This window comes from Mastigoproctus giganteus, chromosome 6, assembly GCF_048544385.1.
Source record: "Mastigoproctus giganteus isolate SK-2022 chromosome 6, ASM4854438v1, whole genome shotgun sequence".
Classification (NCBI taxonomy): domain Eukaryota; kingdom Metazoa; phylum Arthropoda; class Arachnida; order Uropygi; family Thelyphonidae; genus Mastigoproctus; species Mastigoproctus giganteus.
The window spans coordinates 234259718-234276220 of NC_143580.1; the positions used below are offsets into that span (position 1 = coordinate 234259718).

A 16503-nucleotide genomic window follows, 5' to 3' on the forward strand; every position below is an offset into this window, starting at 1 on the left:
TTTGTTCAGATTACGAACCTAAGTGGGCATAAATTCAAATTGAGTAAAGACAGATGTAGAATAGATGTGCAGAAATTTGCCGTTAGCCAGCGGTGGTTAATTGCTGGAACAAACTTCCATCTGTCTTTGTGGAAGTTGATAGGTTAAATAAATTTAAGGAGGAACTGGACAAACACTTAGAGGGATTTGTTCCGTAAATTTTTTTTTTTTTTTTTTTGGCTGATGCTGCATAATCTCATACACTTGCTTTCTTGCATCACATGCCACTACTACTACTATTATCATTTTGAAGAAAATATATGAGAATGCTACCTCCTTTATTAGACTAGACAGTGGCAAATTTAAAACTAAGAAAGGAGTTCAACAAGGAGACACAATAGCTCTGAAGTTGTTTACTGCTGTCCTTGAGGACAGCAGTAAACAACTTTTTTTTTTTTACAGCAGTAAAAATCTTTCAGAAGATTGGACTAGTTGTAGAAAGGAGTCAATGTGGTATTGGTTTTGGTGTTTAATGGCACAAGGACAGCTGAGTCCAAAATTTGCCATAGTCAATATGAATGGAGAGTATCTAAACCACTTACAATTTGCAGATGACATTATGATTATAAGCCACTCTCCCAAAGAATTAGAGGAAAACCTTAATCAGTTATGCAGAGATAGTAAGGATTTCGGACTAAAGATGAATATGGCTAAAACAAAAGTAACGATGAACAAGTATGTCACAGAAAGGGATATAATCGTTGAATAGGTAGAAATTGAAAAGCTAGATTCATATATTTAGCTTGGACAAGTCATTAGCTGTAACAATGATAAATGGTTGGAAGCCAAGAAAAGAATAAATTTTGGATTAACAGCGTTCAGGAAATATAGTCACATACTGAGGAGCAATGGTTACAAAGGAACTGGATGCAAAAAATAATTTTGATATTATATATTTGAATTTCAGGAAAGCTTTTGACACCCTTGCACATGGAAGACTATTGTACAAATTGGAGCAGAATGGTATTAAGGGTAAGTTGCTACAATGCATAAAAGGATGGTTGAGTGGGAGAAGACAGAGGGTGGTAATTAATGGGTGCTGCTCTTCATGGACTAATGTTATTAGTGGAGTCCCACAGGGTTTGGTTTTGGGTCCACTGTAGTTTTGTATATTTATCAATGATATTGATGAAGGTATATCAGGCTTAGTGTCGAAGTTTGCAGATGACACAAAGATTGGCAGGGTTGTTAATGACAGTAATGGCAGTGTGCTACTGCAGCAGGATCTAGATAATTTGGGCAGATGGGCTAAGAAGTGGCAACTGAAGGTTAACCTTGACAAATGCAAAGTATTGCATATGGGTAGAAGTAACCCCAGAGAAACGTACCAACTGCGTGATTCTACACTTAAGGTGGTAGAAAATGAAAAAGACCTGGGAGTAATTGTGCAGTCAGATATGAAGTTTTCTGAGCAATGCAGACAGGATGCCAGGGCAGGTCATGTGGTTTTGTCAATGATATATAGGAATTTTGTTAGCAGGAAGAAGGAGGTGATTGTCCCTCTGGATAAGACAATGGTCAGGCCGTGCCTTGAGTACTGTGTATAGGTCTGGAGGCCTCATTTTAGGAAGGATGTAGAGATTTGCTCAAGCGTGTACAGAGAAGGGCAAAAAGATTGGTGAGGGGAATGAAAGGATCCTCTTACCAAGAGAGGCTTAAGTTCTGCAAATTGCAGTGGCTGGAGACTAGGCATCTGCGTGGTGATCTGATTGAGGTGTATAAGGCCTTTTGAATGGATTGAGCATGCTGAATTCTGATGGGATCCTTCCACTTGTTCAGGTTACGAACCTAAGGGGGCATAAATCAAATTAAGAAAAGACAGATGTAGAACAGATGTGCAGAAATTTGCCTTTAGCCATTGGGTGGTTAATTGCTGGAACAAACTTCCATCTGTCGTTGTGGAAGTTGATAGAGTAAATAAATTTAAGGAGGAATTGGACAGGCATTTGGAGGGAATGGTGCGATTTTTTTTTTTTTTTTTTGGCTGATGCTGCATAAGCTCATATACTTGCTTTCTTTCATTAAATGCCACTACTGCTATTACTACTACTACTACTAATATCCCAAATTGTGTGAACCGTAAGATAATGAACCAATGTATACTCCCCACCACGACTTATGGAAGTGAAACTAGGGCAATCATCAAAAGAATGAAAAAGAAGTTGACACCTACACAGCAAAGAATGGAATGAATTATATTAGGAATCAGACTGTTAGATTAGAATTAGACTGTTAGATTACATGGATTAGGCAGAAAACTCAAGTAAAGGACATTCTTATCAAAATTAAAGAACTGAAATGGAATTGGGCAGGACGCATAGCTCAAAGGCATGATGACAGATAGACTAAGAAAATAATAGAATGGTACCCAAGAGGAGCTAAAAGAAAACATGGAAGACAACAACGGAAATGGACAGATGAAATTCAAGTGTTTGTGGGTAGTAAATGGATTGCCATTGCAAAAACAGAAGGAATTGTAAAGTTGCTGGAAAGGCCTTCATTCTGCAGTGGCTTGAAAATGGCTGATGATGATGATGATGATATAATACAAGCTCAATACTACACTAATTTGTTATGTAGGTGATGTTTCAGGATTCTTGCTGAAAACCCCATCTTCAGGCCATAAATGCTATGAGTAGTGGATATAAGAAAATCTTCACATGATAATTACTATGAAATTCATTAAGAAATTACAACTGAAGCCAAGGAATGTGCATTAACATAAGAGAATGTTGAAAATACAGAAGATTTAGCTTGTGGTTTAACTTCACTATAGTGAAGTTAAACCACAAGTTAAATATTAAATACAAACATGACAATTATACCTACCTACAATTTGGAGGAACCATATTTCTTGCTTTCTGTTGTGGTTGTTATTTGGTTTTTAGGAGCATTAGCAACTAAGGCCATATTGCTCAGGGGATATGCGTGGTCATTTCCTGACCTTTCCGCATCCTCTGTATTTAGTAGTCACGGGCTCGAACCCCAGTTTAATCAAGAAGCGTGTGCTATGTACTGCCGCTCCTGGCCACCTGGCTACGGAGGTGCCCTTGCTTCCTATACTGTAATACAAACAACAGAAACTTGCCTCGCGCAGGGTTTTATAAAGAGAATCAGTTAAGATATGGTTAGAGGTTATCAAGGCCAGATGGACGAATATCGAATACAACCTTGGAGGAAGGTCATATGCAGAGAGCTGGTTGCAGGGTAAACACTTGAGGCAGGGATTATGATGGAGTTCCAGATATCTGGGTAGTGTTACATCTCAACGAGCCCAATGCTATTCTGCTGTTCACCAAGAAGTATTACATAATGTAGTGCGCCATTCATAGATTATATAACATGTAATACTACTTGGTAAACAGCAGAATTATGTTGAGCCCTTTGAGATGGTGCACGACTCAGATATCTGGAACTACAACAGAATGCCTAACTCAAGTCTTTAGCTAGGAACCAACTTGCTGCATTCATTCTTTGCCCCAAGGCCATATTTGACATACACCCATTTAGGCTTAACCCCTGAAATGTATCTTAATAATAAAATAACACTATCAAGAAGCACTGCAGGATCATCTAGACATCTTTTACAGTGTCTGGAGACTAGGCACCAGCGAGGTGATCTGATAGAGGTGTATAAAGCCTTGAATGGTTTAAGCATGCTCAATGCTGATGGGATGCTTCCTCTAGCTCAGAAAAATCACCTGAGAGGGCATAAATTCAAATTGAGGAAAGACAGATGTAGGATAGACGTGCGGAAATTTGCCTTTAGCCAGCGGGTGGTTGGTTGGTGGAACTGACTTCCATCCCTTGTGGTGGAGGTTGATAGCCTAAATAAGTTTAAGGCTCAGCTGGACAGGTATTTTGAACGAACAGAGGGGTGAAGTGGAAGTGGGGTTTTTTTTTTTTGGCTGATGCTGCATAAGCTTGCTTCCTTGCATCAAATGCCTCTGCTAATGCTAATGCTAAGACTTCAGTTATAGTTCGGACACAGCATGGTTTTCTTAAGGGAAAGTCTTACCCAATTTGATTAGATACTATGATGTGGTCACAAAGGAACTGGATGCAGGGAATAACTTTCATATTATATATTTGGATCTTAGAAAGACTTTTGATACTGTTGCACATGAAAGACTGCTGAACAAATTGGAGCAGTGTGGCATTGGAGGCAAATTGCTGCTATGGATAAAGGGATGGTTGAGGGGGAGAAGACAGAGAGTGGTAATCAATGTACACTGCTCATTGTGGACTAATGTTATTAGTGGAGTCCCTCAGGGTTCAGTGTTGGGTCCATTGTTGTTTTCTGTGTTTATAAATGATATTGATGATGGTATATCAAGCTTAATGTCCAAGTTTGGAGACGATACAAAGGTTGGCAGGGTTGTTAAGGACACTACTGACAGTATGCTGCTGCAACAGGATCTGGAAAGGTTGAACAGATGGGCTAAGAGGTGGCAAATGAAGTTTAACATTGACAAATGTAAAGTACTACATATGGGAAACAGTAACCCCAGAGTAACGTATCAACTCTGTGGTACTACACTGACAGTGGTAGAGAACGAAAAGGACCTGGGTGGTAACTGTGCAGGCAGATATGAAGTTTTCTGAGCAGTGGAGACAGTCTGCAAGAGTAGCTCATTGTGTCTTGTCAATGATATACAGGAATTTTTCTAGCAGGGATAAGGATGTGATTATTCCCTTGTATAAGGCAATGGTCAGGCCACACCTTGAGTACTGTATACAGCCTCATTTTAAGAAATGATGTAGAGCTTTTGGAAAGAGTACAGAGAAGGGTCACAAGATTAGTGAATGGAACAAAGGGTTGCTCTTACGAAGAAAGGCTTAAGTTTTGCAAATTACAGTGTCTGGAGACTAGGCACCTGCGAGGTGATCTGATTGAGGTGTATAAAGCCTTGAATGGTTTGAGCATGCTCAATGCTGATGGGATTCTTCCTCTTGCTCAGAAACCTGAGAGGGCATAAATTAAAATTGAGGAAAGAAAGATGTAGGATAGATGTGCGGAAGTTTGCCTTTATCCAGAGGGTAGTTGGTTGGTGGAACAGACTTCCATCCCGTGTTGTGGAAGTTGATAGCCTAAATAAATTTAAGGCTGAGCTGGACAGGTATTTGGAATGAACTGAGGGGCGAAATGGGAGTAGTTTTTTTTTTTTTTTTTTGTGGCTGATGCTGCATAAGCTTGCTTTCTTGCACCATATGCCTCTATTAATGCTAATGCTAATATCACATTCTCTTTATATAGCTCCACAGCAGGCAAGTTTTGTGCAAGGTACTTTGGAATAAGAAAACGTCAATTGTGATATTCCCTCTCAGGAACTTAATAATTTGAAATCTCTTTATTTGATCTTCTGTGTCTTAAAATCTCTTTAGCACATTCTATCAAATTCATCTTGTTGGCTCTACCATACTCCTAACTCCACTAACCACTTAGATCTCCTAGACTTCCTCACTTTGAAACTTGACTTTCTCCAGTCCAACTCTCCTACTAGTAAGATAATTTTCCTTGGTGATTTTAACATCTACAATTCCAGCTGGTTTCTATTTTCTAGTCACACAGAACAAGCTGGTCAAGGTGCTGAGGCTTTTACAATTACTAACGACCTGGCACAGATTGTTCACTTACCTACTAGAATACAAGACAATTCTAACCATGCAGCCAAAATGCTTGATCCTTCTCTTACAAACAACCCTTCTAGTAGGTAGTTGAGGTGTATAGTGTCCTATACACCTCACATCACAAATTGGTGATAGTGACTTCTGCAATGGAGACTTTCTCTCATGGCGATTCCCAACGTCATGTTTTTTTGCATCACAAGAATGCAAAATGGAATAATCTACGAGATTAGCATTAGCATTAGTAGAGGCATTTGATGCAAGAAAGCAAGCTTATGCAGCATCAGCCAAAAAAAAAAAAACCCACTTCCACTTCACCCCTCTGTTCGTTCAAAATACCTGTCCAGCTGAGCCTTAAACTTATTTAGGCTATCAACCTCCACCACAAGGGATGGCAGTCTGTTCCACCAACCAACCACCCGCTGGCTAAAGGCAAATTTCCGCACGTCTATGTCTTTCCTCAATTTGAATTTATGCCCTCTCAGGTGATTTTTCTGAGCTAAAGGAAGAATCCCATCAGCATTGAGCATGCTTAAACCATTCAAGGCTTTATACACCTCTATCAGATCACCTCGCTGGTGCCTAGTCTCCAGACACTGTAATTTGCAAAACTTAAGCCTTTCTTTGTAAGAGCACCCCTTTGTTCCATTCACTAATCTTGTTGCCCTTCTCTGTACTCGTTCCAAAGAAAAGAGATTTCTTTTCTTCTTTTCATTGGCCAGATTACTGTTTCAAATCTTCTGATGTCAAAGTTTGCTCAGACCATGTTAGTGAAATTATTCTTGTAGGGATGAAATCCTTTATTCTACACTCCACCTTAAAATCTCATCCTTTATCTAACTTTGGTTTTCCAATAATTGCCCTAAGACCGTTCAAGAGAAGAATGTTGCATATTGTAATTAGCTTTTATCCAAATCTCCAGGTTCATTTTCTGCCTACACCAAAGCTTGCAATGAGTGTAAAGCAGTAATTAATCAGTCCAAACTAGATTTCGAACAGGATAAGAGTAGAAATCTTGATCCTTGTCCAAATGGTAGTCGAGCATTTGGTCTCTTTCCAAAGCTACTGAATACAACTTTTGCCCAACTCTGTTCCCACCTCTGTGAAAACTAGGCAGTTCCATTGCTACTTCAGCTAGTGATACAGCTGACCTGCTAGCATCCTATTTACCTTCAAACTTGTGTCTTAATGATCTTGGTAAAACACCTTCCACCAACACCTAAATGCTCTATTCAATGCCTCCTGTGGTCTTCCATCAAAAGGATGTCAGAAGGATTTTGATGAATCTTGATGGTATTTCTCCACTTATTCTTAAAACCTGTGCTCCTGAACTTAGTACTGTTCTGTGTCGCATTTTTTACTTTCTTATTCCAAAGGCATTTTATCTTCTGCTTGGAAATCTGCTCATATCCAGTCAGTCCTGAAAAGGGTGAAAATTCCTCCACTCAAATTATAGTCCCACTGCACTTACTTCTATTGTTTCTAAAGTAATGCAAAAATCAATTAACCGCCAATGATCCAGAAACCTTCCATCTGATCAATGATTGCCAGTATGGATTTTGTCAGTGTAGATCCACTGGTGATATTCTGGCATACATTACACATTTATTGACAAATTCAATGGAAAAGTTTGGTGAAACTCAAGCAGTTGCTCCTGAAATTTCACAGGCTTTTCATCGTGTTTTGCATAAAGACCTTCTAAATAATCTTCCATCTTATGGTTTTCCAACTGTTTTTGTAATTCTGTATTCAGTTTTTTCTCTGATTGCTCACTGTGGGTGAGGGTAGATGGTGCTCTGCCTTCTAACTTCTCCATTAATGCTGATGTTCCCCAAGGTTCAGTCCTTCCTCCTACTCTTTCCCTCTTGTATATTAATGGCAAGTTTCATTAAATGGAAATTCTTCCATTGACTGGAAATTCTATCCATAGTTTTGCTGATAATAGCACATTGCATTATATCCTTCCAGTTTGAGAAATCTTGCCCTGCTCAAACACCTTCAACTTCTAGAATATCCACTACCTATTCCTTAAATGCTGATCTCCAGTGGGGCAAAGGTAACTTAGTTGATTTCAATCTTTCAAAAACCCAGTCCTGTCTTATATCTTGCAAAAAGAATTCTTCTCCTATACTTATCTTTGATAACACTCTGATTTCTAGGCAAGATCATATATCTCTATTGGGAATTAGCCCGACTTCTAATCTCTGTTGGCATAAGCACATTACAAATATTGCTTCCTCTTGCATTCTCGGTGTTACTATGTTCTTCCAAACAGTTATTCACTGTTTACAAATCGCAAATCTTCCCTACCATAGAATATTGTTCCCACATCTGGGGCGGTGCCTTCAAAACCTCTCTCAGGTTTCTAGATTCCCCTCAAAAGAAGGCAATTTGGTTAATTAATGACTCATCTCTAATAGAGTCATTCCACTCTCTGTCTCATAGACATTCTGTTTTTGCTGCATGCCTTTTCTATAGATACTTCCATGGGTACTGTTGGTCTGAATTGGCTTCTATAATTCATGCTCTCTCTCTCTCTCTCTCTCTCTCTCTCTCTCTCTCTCTCTCTCTCTCTCTCTCTCTCTCTCTCTCTCTCTCTCTCTCTCTTCCAAAGCAGTCCGAACTGCTCATATCTATCTACTATCCTGCTTCAAATTCACAGGACCAACTTTTCTTTTTCCTTATTTATTAATTCATCTTCCATTTTCTGGAACAACTTTCATTCATACATATTTCCGGAAAATTACAATAAAAAAAATTCATGTCTAATGTTGACAAGTTTCTTTTTTCATCTTCTTGACCTTCATCCCATACTAAGTACTATAGGTTGTAATACCTTGTGTGTTTGGGATTTTCATAAGAAAAAAAATTAGACATTAGGTAAGTCACATTTTAGTACTCAAATGCTGAGTACACTAGTCTCCATATTGAACTTGGATTTATGATGTACAACAGTGAACGAACTTTATCATTTTGTTACTTGAGGAGTACTAATTTCAAATGGCTTTAATTATAGTAAAAGTCATTATTAACTTGTTTTAAAGGATTACTCTTGATTAGTTTGGCATTCATAATAATTGAAATGAAAGGTTGTCTCTTGATCCGTTGCAATTTGATGTTTTTATCTACATTTTCAAATGAGATCCAACTATGCTCTGACCACCATAACATATAGTGTTGTGTATGTCTCTGTCTAAGCATACAGAATGTTTATGGATATCTAGTCCTGTGTTTGAAAATATATATATATTAATTGAGTTTGTTTTAGATGTTCTATTTGCTCTACTCAATGATGCATTATATGGAGAACATGACATTCACCTTAATGGCAATTTTATTATAGAGAGTCTGTGTGTGTGTGTGTGTGTGTGTGTGTGTGTGTGTGTGTGTGTGTGTGTGTGTGTGTGTGTGTGTGTGTGTGTGTGTGTGTGTGTGTCTGAGAGAGAGAGAGAGAGAGAGAGAGAGAGAGAGAGAGAGAGAGAGAGAGAGAGAGAGAGAGAGAGAGAGAGAGAGAGAGAGAGAGAGAGAGAGAGAAGGGGTGATAGTTTTAATTAAGGCAAGTGTAGATTTTTTTTTTTTTTTAAAGTACCTTATTATTATAACTCTTACCTGAAGGCATACTAATCTGTTGTCCACCATACTTCAATAACTTGAGACGACTTTTCTTGAACTTGCCTTTCCGTTTCTTAGGTGTTGGATGTTCTTGCTGCTGCTGAAGAATCATGATGTTCAACTCTCGTTCTAGTAAGTTTATTTCTCGCTCATTAAGCTCTTGTTCTCGCTTTAATAAAAATTCCTCTTGATTCTTTTGTTTTACCAATGCTTTAGTTAGTTCCTCTTCTCGACACCTCAACTCCTGTTTTATACAGAAAATACTTAATTTTTTTTAAAGGGAAGAAATCAGAAAATTACAAAGACAATGAATTTTTTCATTTTTTCATATACAGAAATTTTATTCACTTTGTTGTTGTTGTTATTTGGTTTTTAGGAGCATTAGCAACTAAGGCCATATTTCTCTGGGGATATGCAGTGGTCATTCCCTGACCTTTCCGCATCCTCCGTATTTTGTGGTCACGGGCTTGAACCCCGGTCTAATCAAGAAGTGTGTGCTACGCACTGCTGCTCCTACCCACCTGGCTACGGAGGCGCCACATTCACTTTTTTTTCACACGACAGCTAAATATGAAGTACTCCTGAGCAATTAATGTACTTATGCAAGATATAAATGAGGTCACCAAAAGTTAATCTCCCCTCTCCCACTCCACTGATGGTTATTATTAAACAATGGATAACATGCATTAAAATTAGGCAAAATGTGCATGCTACAACATTTTTAAATTTATTACCATTATCATAAATATTTATTACATTTAGTTATTAACTGAATTACAATATCTTTGTATTCAGAATTTCAAAGTAACAAACTGTTAAAAAGAAAAGTTTTAGAATAAGTATTACTTTACGTGGAATAACCTTTGTTGCAGTAAGCAACAATACACAGTCGGACCTCTCTTTAACAAACTTTCATACAGCGAATTTTTCTATGTAATGAACTTTTTTGATTTCTCCTGGTCATTACATTGAAAATAGTTTCTGTATAATGAAGAAAATTTCCATATAACAAACTGATTTCGAGAGACTCAGGTATGCACTGTTCGCACCTCTGGCCTTTAGGCAATAGAGCTGATTTGTGCTTTCTACAGCATGTAGAAAGCACAAATTAAGACTTAAAAGGCTTAAGAATTAATCCTTTTAAATCTTAACTTTAAAATTTAAATCTTAAATTTAGCTTTTTATTTTAACTCTTAGCTACGGGATTAATTCCATGTATTAACAGCTAATGCATTTTACAATTTAGTGGTGCCCGTAAAACCCTTAGGAGGAAACTGGCTAACCACGGCACAGGACAGAAAAAGATGGAAGTTTTGGGAGAGGCCTTTGCCCAGCAGTGTGTCAGCAAGGGCTAAAAAGAAGAAATAAAACCTATACGCTACTGTACTGAGAAGCCACACTGATCAACTGCTATCTATGTGTCCACAGACATTGGCAAAGATTAATGCATATTCCCGATGCAGACATTGGGTCCGATCAACCTGTTTTCTACTGCAAGCATCCTATTAGAGAATTAGGAGAAAGTGATTTTCCTTTATTCTGGAAATTCATCTGCTGTTTAGAAAGAAATGAGTTATCCACACTTTCACTAAATTTTACCTGTCTCTGTTTATATGGTAGGTACAAGGGTTCCCTAATTTCAGTTTTGTTTTAGTTGCTGTGCAAGTAACCTTACAATGCTAAGAGGAAATTTTTGAGTGTAGTGTGAAAAGGTGGACATGCTTAGTAGTGTAGATTGGGGTGTTAAAAAATAAAACAAAGAAATTGCTTTAAAATTTGGTATTCCTGCCAGTAGTGTGTTAACCATTCTGAAAAACTGTGTTTTGATTCTCAAACTGTTTGAGGAAATGGGACTTAGTCGGAAGTGTATGAAATTATGCCTGTATGAAGATGTAGATGAAGCAGTTTTTAAGTGGATGAAGTTGATTCGAGACCAAAATGTGCCAATATCAGAGCCAATAATAAAAGAAAAGGCTATGGAGTATGCATCTTTTCTGGGGCATAAAACAGTCCAAGCCAGTCCAAGCCAGTTGGCTGGACAAATTTAAAAAGTGCCGTGGCTTACTCAAAAAGGTTATTTCTGATGAAAGTGGAGTTGCAATCGAAGAAGACTATACCCATTGGAGAGAAACAGTTTTAAAAAAAATTTCTGAACAGTGGGATTTTAAATTTCGATAGAAAGATGATGAAAGAAAACAGCAAAATCGCATCGATTGTCAACAACTGCCCTACCCACCTTCAGTCAGTAATTTCGAAACTTACAAGTGTGAAGCTTGTTTTCTTCCCTCCACCGGAAATAAAACCCGACAGAGGGTGTTTGACTGCAGCCATGGGCTTGAAAATGCACTACCAAAGGCACATATTGAAAAAAATTATACTGAGAATAGAAACCAACCAATCTATAGATTTGCAGATGTGCATATCAGAGTTGGTGAAAGTGTAGAATCAAGACACCACAGAAACAATGATTAAGAATTGTTTAGCAAAAGCAACTTTTGCTAAAATGCTAATTAACAGTGATCTTGGGAAGTGTTCCAAGTGAGGTCAGTGGTAAAATTGTTCTTGACAAATACCATTTTTTTTTTTTTTTTTTGGTAGTTGTTGGTACACCGGCTTCTGTGGCTATAATGCACCTCCCAAGGTTTTTGCAGTACTTTGATCCAAGCCTGAGGCGTGATTCGAACCTGCGACCTTTGGGTTAGGCAGGTACTTTACATACCCGGCTAGCCCGGTCGGCACCATATACCATGTAAACCATTCCTTAAATGTGAAAAAAAAAAAGAGCGATGACCATAACTTTTCCCCTGTAGAAGCCACAACTTTCCATTTTTAGCTGTTGGTGATGATGTAGACTTCCAAACAGAACTTTGTTGCTTACTCTCTGGGTCGAAATGATGAAGCCATGTCTGTCGTTAATATCATGTTGTTATAAACATATCCACCGTTATCACCTTGTGCAGAAACTCACTATCTTCAGTAATCATCCATTGTAGCTCCTCAAAAACCTCCATGCGAACTTGCTGTTGCTCAGGTGCGAGTAGTCTTGGAACCCAGGGCGCACAAACACTTCATATGCAAATGATCATGGAGAATAAATAAATAAATACTATGCATGCTTCCTACTGATATTCTCTCACAATAACAGAAGCAGTGTTTATAATTTCAGTGGTGTAAGTAGTGGTTGGAGCTCCAGGACTGCCATGTTTTGTGATTGAATCATGTCCATCTATAAACATTCTAAACCACCTGCACGTTGTGCTATAACAAAAGAGTAGATTCACCATAAGCCTTTAACTTTTCATATGTTTCTGCTGATGTTTTCTTGTTTTCTTGAAATTTAAAAGCAGCATAATGTTCCTCACATGTCACATCCATTGTTACGTAGGTAAAACTGAACAGGCAAAAACTTGACCAACCGCAAAGTTAACACCGTGCACATCAATCAAATGCAGCTTGATTTGGTCTTAAATTCCACAGCTCAAATAGAAATAGCAAGCAGTATGGTTGTTCATGAAAAATTATGATCATTGTTTATTGAACAGCCCCAGTATGTATGTAAACACGTACACACAAGCGAAGTGTGGCAATAAAGTTCCTGGGCTGTTGGTCATTCAATCAGTTTGAAAATAAACAGATGTAGTAGGTTGTAGTCCAAACTTCCTCCAACCCATGATGTCTGATGCTTTGTACAAAGATTGTCTGACAGGTTGTTAATTTCCTCAACTGTATTGTCACTGGAGATGAACGTTGGGTGTTTCATTATGAACCAAAAACAAAGCATCAGAGCATTCGGTGACTTTAAAATCATCACTAAATCCCAAAAAGTTTTGTTTATAGAATTCTAGGAGCAAGACAATGCTAATCATGTTTTTCAACAAATAGGGTGTGATTCACAAGAAATTTGTGCCTGAATGGGAGCAAGTTGACACTTCTACATACAGGTGCTTCAAAGCCTACTGCAGTGCATTTCTCTGGTAAGGCCAAAATATCAAGAGAAAAGCAGCTGGTTCTTGTTGCATGACAATGTCCCCATACATTCTGAACTTTTTGTGAAGTAATTTTGATTGAAACATGACATTGCATAAATCAACCATTCACTCTACTCTCCTGATCTCACACCAGCAGAACTTCTTTCTCTTTCCAAAGGTGAAACTGCCCTCAAAGGAAATTTCAGGATGCTGAGGACAAAGAAAAATATAACCAGCAATCTGAACATAATCTCTTTGGTCTTAAATTCCACTCTTTTCAGAAACTGTTATGATGGCGAAATAAGTTCCATTCAATCAGGTGGTGATTATTTGAATAAAAATTAAATAATTTTTGAGCTCCTTAACTTTATGTTCTTTTTATTGCACTAATCTGGGAACTTTATTACCACACACTTTCTATATAAAATATTAATATAGGAATAAAAATTAAGAGACCATTATAATTGTAAATCTGTTTAAAAAGCCAAAGAGGCATATTGATATACCATCCTCAAGAATGTGCTTTGCTATTAAAATACCTTTTCTTTACAGCGAAGTTTATGGAACATTTCATCGATTTCTCGTTTCCACTTTTCTTGCCAAGTGTGGAATGACTCCTGTGGTGTACTCATAAAAGATGAGTGAGATACATCTTCTAATTCCCGGAGGATATCATCAAATGTAGATCGACAGTGAGGGTCAGGGTTCCAACAGCCTATAAGAAGTTATAAAATCACTAATGAAACTGAAAGTTAATGTTAAAAAGTAAACTACAACATACACTGCCCTACCATTAATATCTGAACACCTGCCTTTAGATTAATATTTAATATTTTGTGCTCAAACCTTTTGCTTTTATGACGGCCTTCAATCTTTGCGCATACTCTCAACCAGCTTTTTATAAATGTCAGGTTTCTTTGGGAGATCTCGACGTGCACATACTCAATGATCCAATACATCCCAAAGTTGCTCGATAGGGTTCAGATCAGTACCCTGGGCTGGCCAATCCAACTTTTCCACACCCAAGTCCTCAAATGACTCTGTTATGACCCGAGCAGTATGGCATGGAGCATTGTCTTGCTGATACAGGTATGCGCCTTCCCAGAAGTATTGCCATAATGTTGGAAGTGCATAATTGTCAAGGTCACCCTGGTGTTGCACAGAATTCATGGTTTTGTCAATAACACCTAATAGGCCCAAGCCAAATCATAAAAAGCAACCCCATACCATGACACTGCCTCCAACAAACTTCATTGTTGGAAGAATACAATCAGGAAGGAACTGTTCTCTTGGCATTCACCACATCCAGGAACGGCCATCAGAACTGGTAAAGTGTCTGATGTCTGCCCATAGGACTGTTTTCCACTGCTCTACAGTCCAGAATTCATGCTCCTCACACCATGTTAATCAGCATCTAGCATTTCTTGAGGTGATCAATTCTTTGAACTGTTGAGGTAATTCTGTTGAACGTTTAATCTTGCATTCTCACTTTTGCAATTGTCTGTTCGAAGCCCAGTGTGCATATTTATAGCAGTTTCTGGACATACTGCATGCACAGGACCTGTTTCCCCATCCATGGAGGGTGTCCAAATATTAATATAGGGCAGTGTATTTCAAATATGAAAGTATTTACTATGTCTGTAGAAACGAAAGAACATTGTAGCATTAGCATTAACATTAGCTAAAGCATATGATGCCAGAACACAAGCTTATACAATATTAGCAAAAAAAACCCAAAAAGACCCCCACTTTCTCATTTTATCCATCCATTTGCTCCAAAAGTTTATCCAGTTCTTCCTTGAATTTATTTGTTTTTGTCTTTGGATTTATCAACTACTTACACAATAAATGGAAGTTTGTTCCAAAAATCAACCTCTCACTGGCTAAAGGAAAATTCCCACACATCTATTCACAGCTGTCTTTAATCAATTTAAATTTATGCCCCCTTTGTGAATTGGGGATACATCTGCACATCTCCAGTCTGTGGGGACATCCTCCGAGTCCAAGGATGCTCTTATAATTATGGCTAAAGGTTTGCTTACTTCCTTTGCCACTTTCTTTAATATAACTTTAGCAAACTGATTTTTTCTTATTCCTTAAATCCCTTAGGAAAATCATAATTTTGTTTTTGACCAAGTGATAGTGAATGAATTATAAATCTAAGCATCCATGTCTTGGATGACCAAGCAGTATCTAACCTCTGACATTACTATTAGTAATTGCAATACGGTGCAAGGAAACCGAAGGCTTATGCAGCATCGGTCAAAAAAAAAAAAATAATAATCATAATAAAATTTAATAAAATAAATAATTAATAAATAATAAAATAAAAGGAAATAGACAACTTATGCATTTCCCTCCTCCTGTAGGTATCTATTCAGCTGACCTTTGAATTTCCCCAAACTGTCAGCCTCAACTACCCATGTAGGTAACTAATTCCAGTAATTTATAACTTGCTGGCTAAAATAAAACTTCTCACAATCCAGTCTAAACTTCTTTCTCCTGTAACTTGAATTCTTGGTCCCTAGTTCTAGAATCATTCATAACTGAAAATTTCGTCCTCATTAATTCTACTTTTGCCACTCAGAGACTTAAGGCACCTAGCCAGGTGGGCAGGAGCAGCAGTGTGTAGCACATGCTTCTTGATTAAACTGGGGTTTGAGCCCACAACCACCAAATACGGAGGATGCGGAAAGGTCAGGGAATGACCACCGCATATGCCTGGAGCAATATGGCCTTAGTTGCTAATGCTCCTAAAAACCAAAATAACAACAACAAAAGACTTAAATACCTCAATCAAGTCTCCTCTAAGGTGTCTAGTTTCCAAGCTATGCAAACCCACATATCTGAAATCTTTCCTCATATGGACACCCTTTTCCTGTCGCACCAGGTGACTTACCCATCTTTGGACCCTTTCAAAAACTTTGATGTCTTTTTTAGGGTGCGATCTCCATACTTGAACACATCTATTTGAATGCCATTGAAAACAGCATACTAACCCTGTATCTAGGGTCTAAGATTTGCTGTTCACCAGATTCACTGATGATGTCCTTATAATAAGCCACAGGCCCACCATCAACAATCTCCTTGTTAAATTCAACTCATTTCATCCATGACTGAATACAGCCGCAAAGTCAAGACTGATAATGACATTAACCATCTAAATTTAACCATTAAAAACAAGGCAAAACATATGGTATCAATAAATATAGAAATCTCACGCACTCTGTCCAATTCCTACATTTCAACTCAAACC

At 38.0% G+C, this 16503-nt stretch overlaps 1 protein-coding gene across 1 annotated transcript in view; it reads right to left on the reverse strand.

The window, feature by feature from the left end:
* LOC150085097 (mitogen-activated protein kinase kinase kinase 10-like) overlaps positions 1-16503 on the reverse strand; it is a 275293-nt gene that overhangs the window by 94348 nt on the left and 164442 nt on the right. The window contains exons 4-5 of the mRNA XM_090376779.1: positions 13787-13962; positions 9277-9523 (exon numbers count right to left, since the gene is read on the reverse strand). Of these exons, the coding sequence (XP_090232905.1) occupies positions 9277-9523; positions 13787-13962 (423 nt within the window). The remainder of the gene's footprint in view (positions 1-9276; positions 9524-13786; positions 13963-16503) is intronic.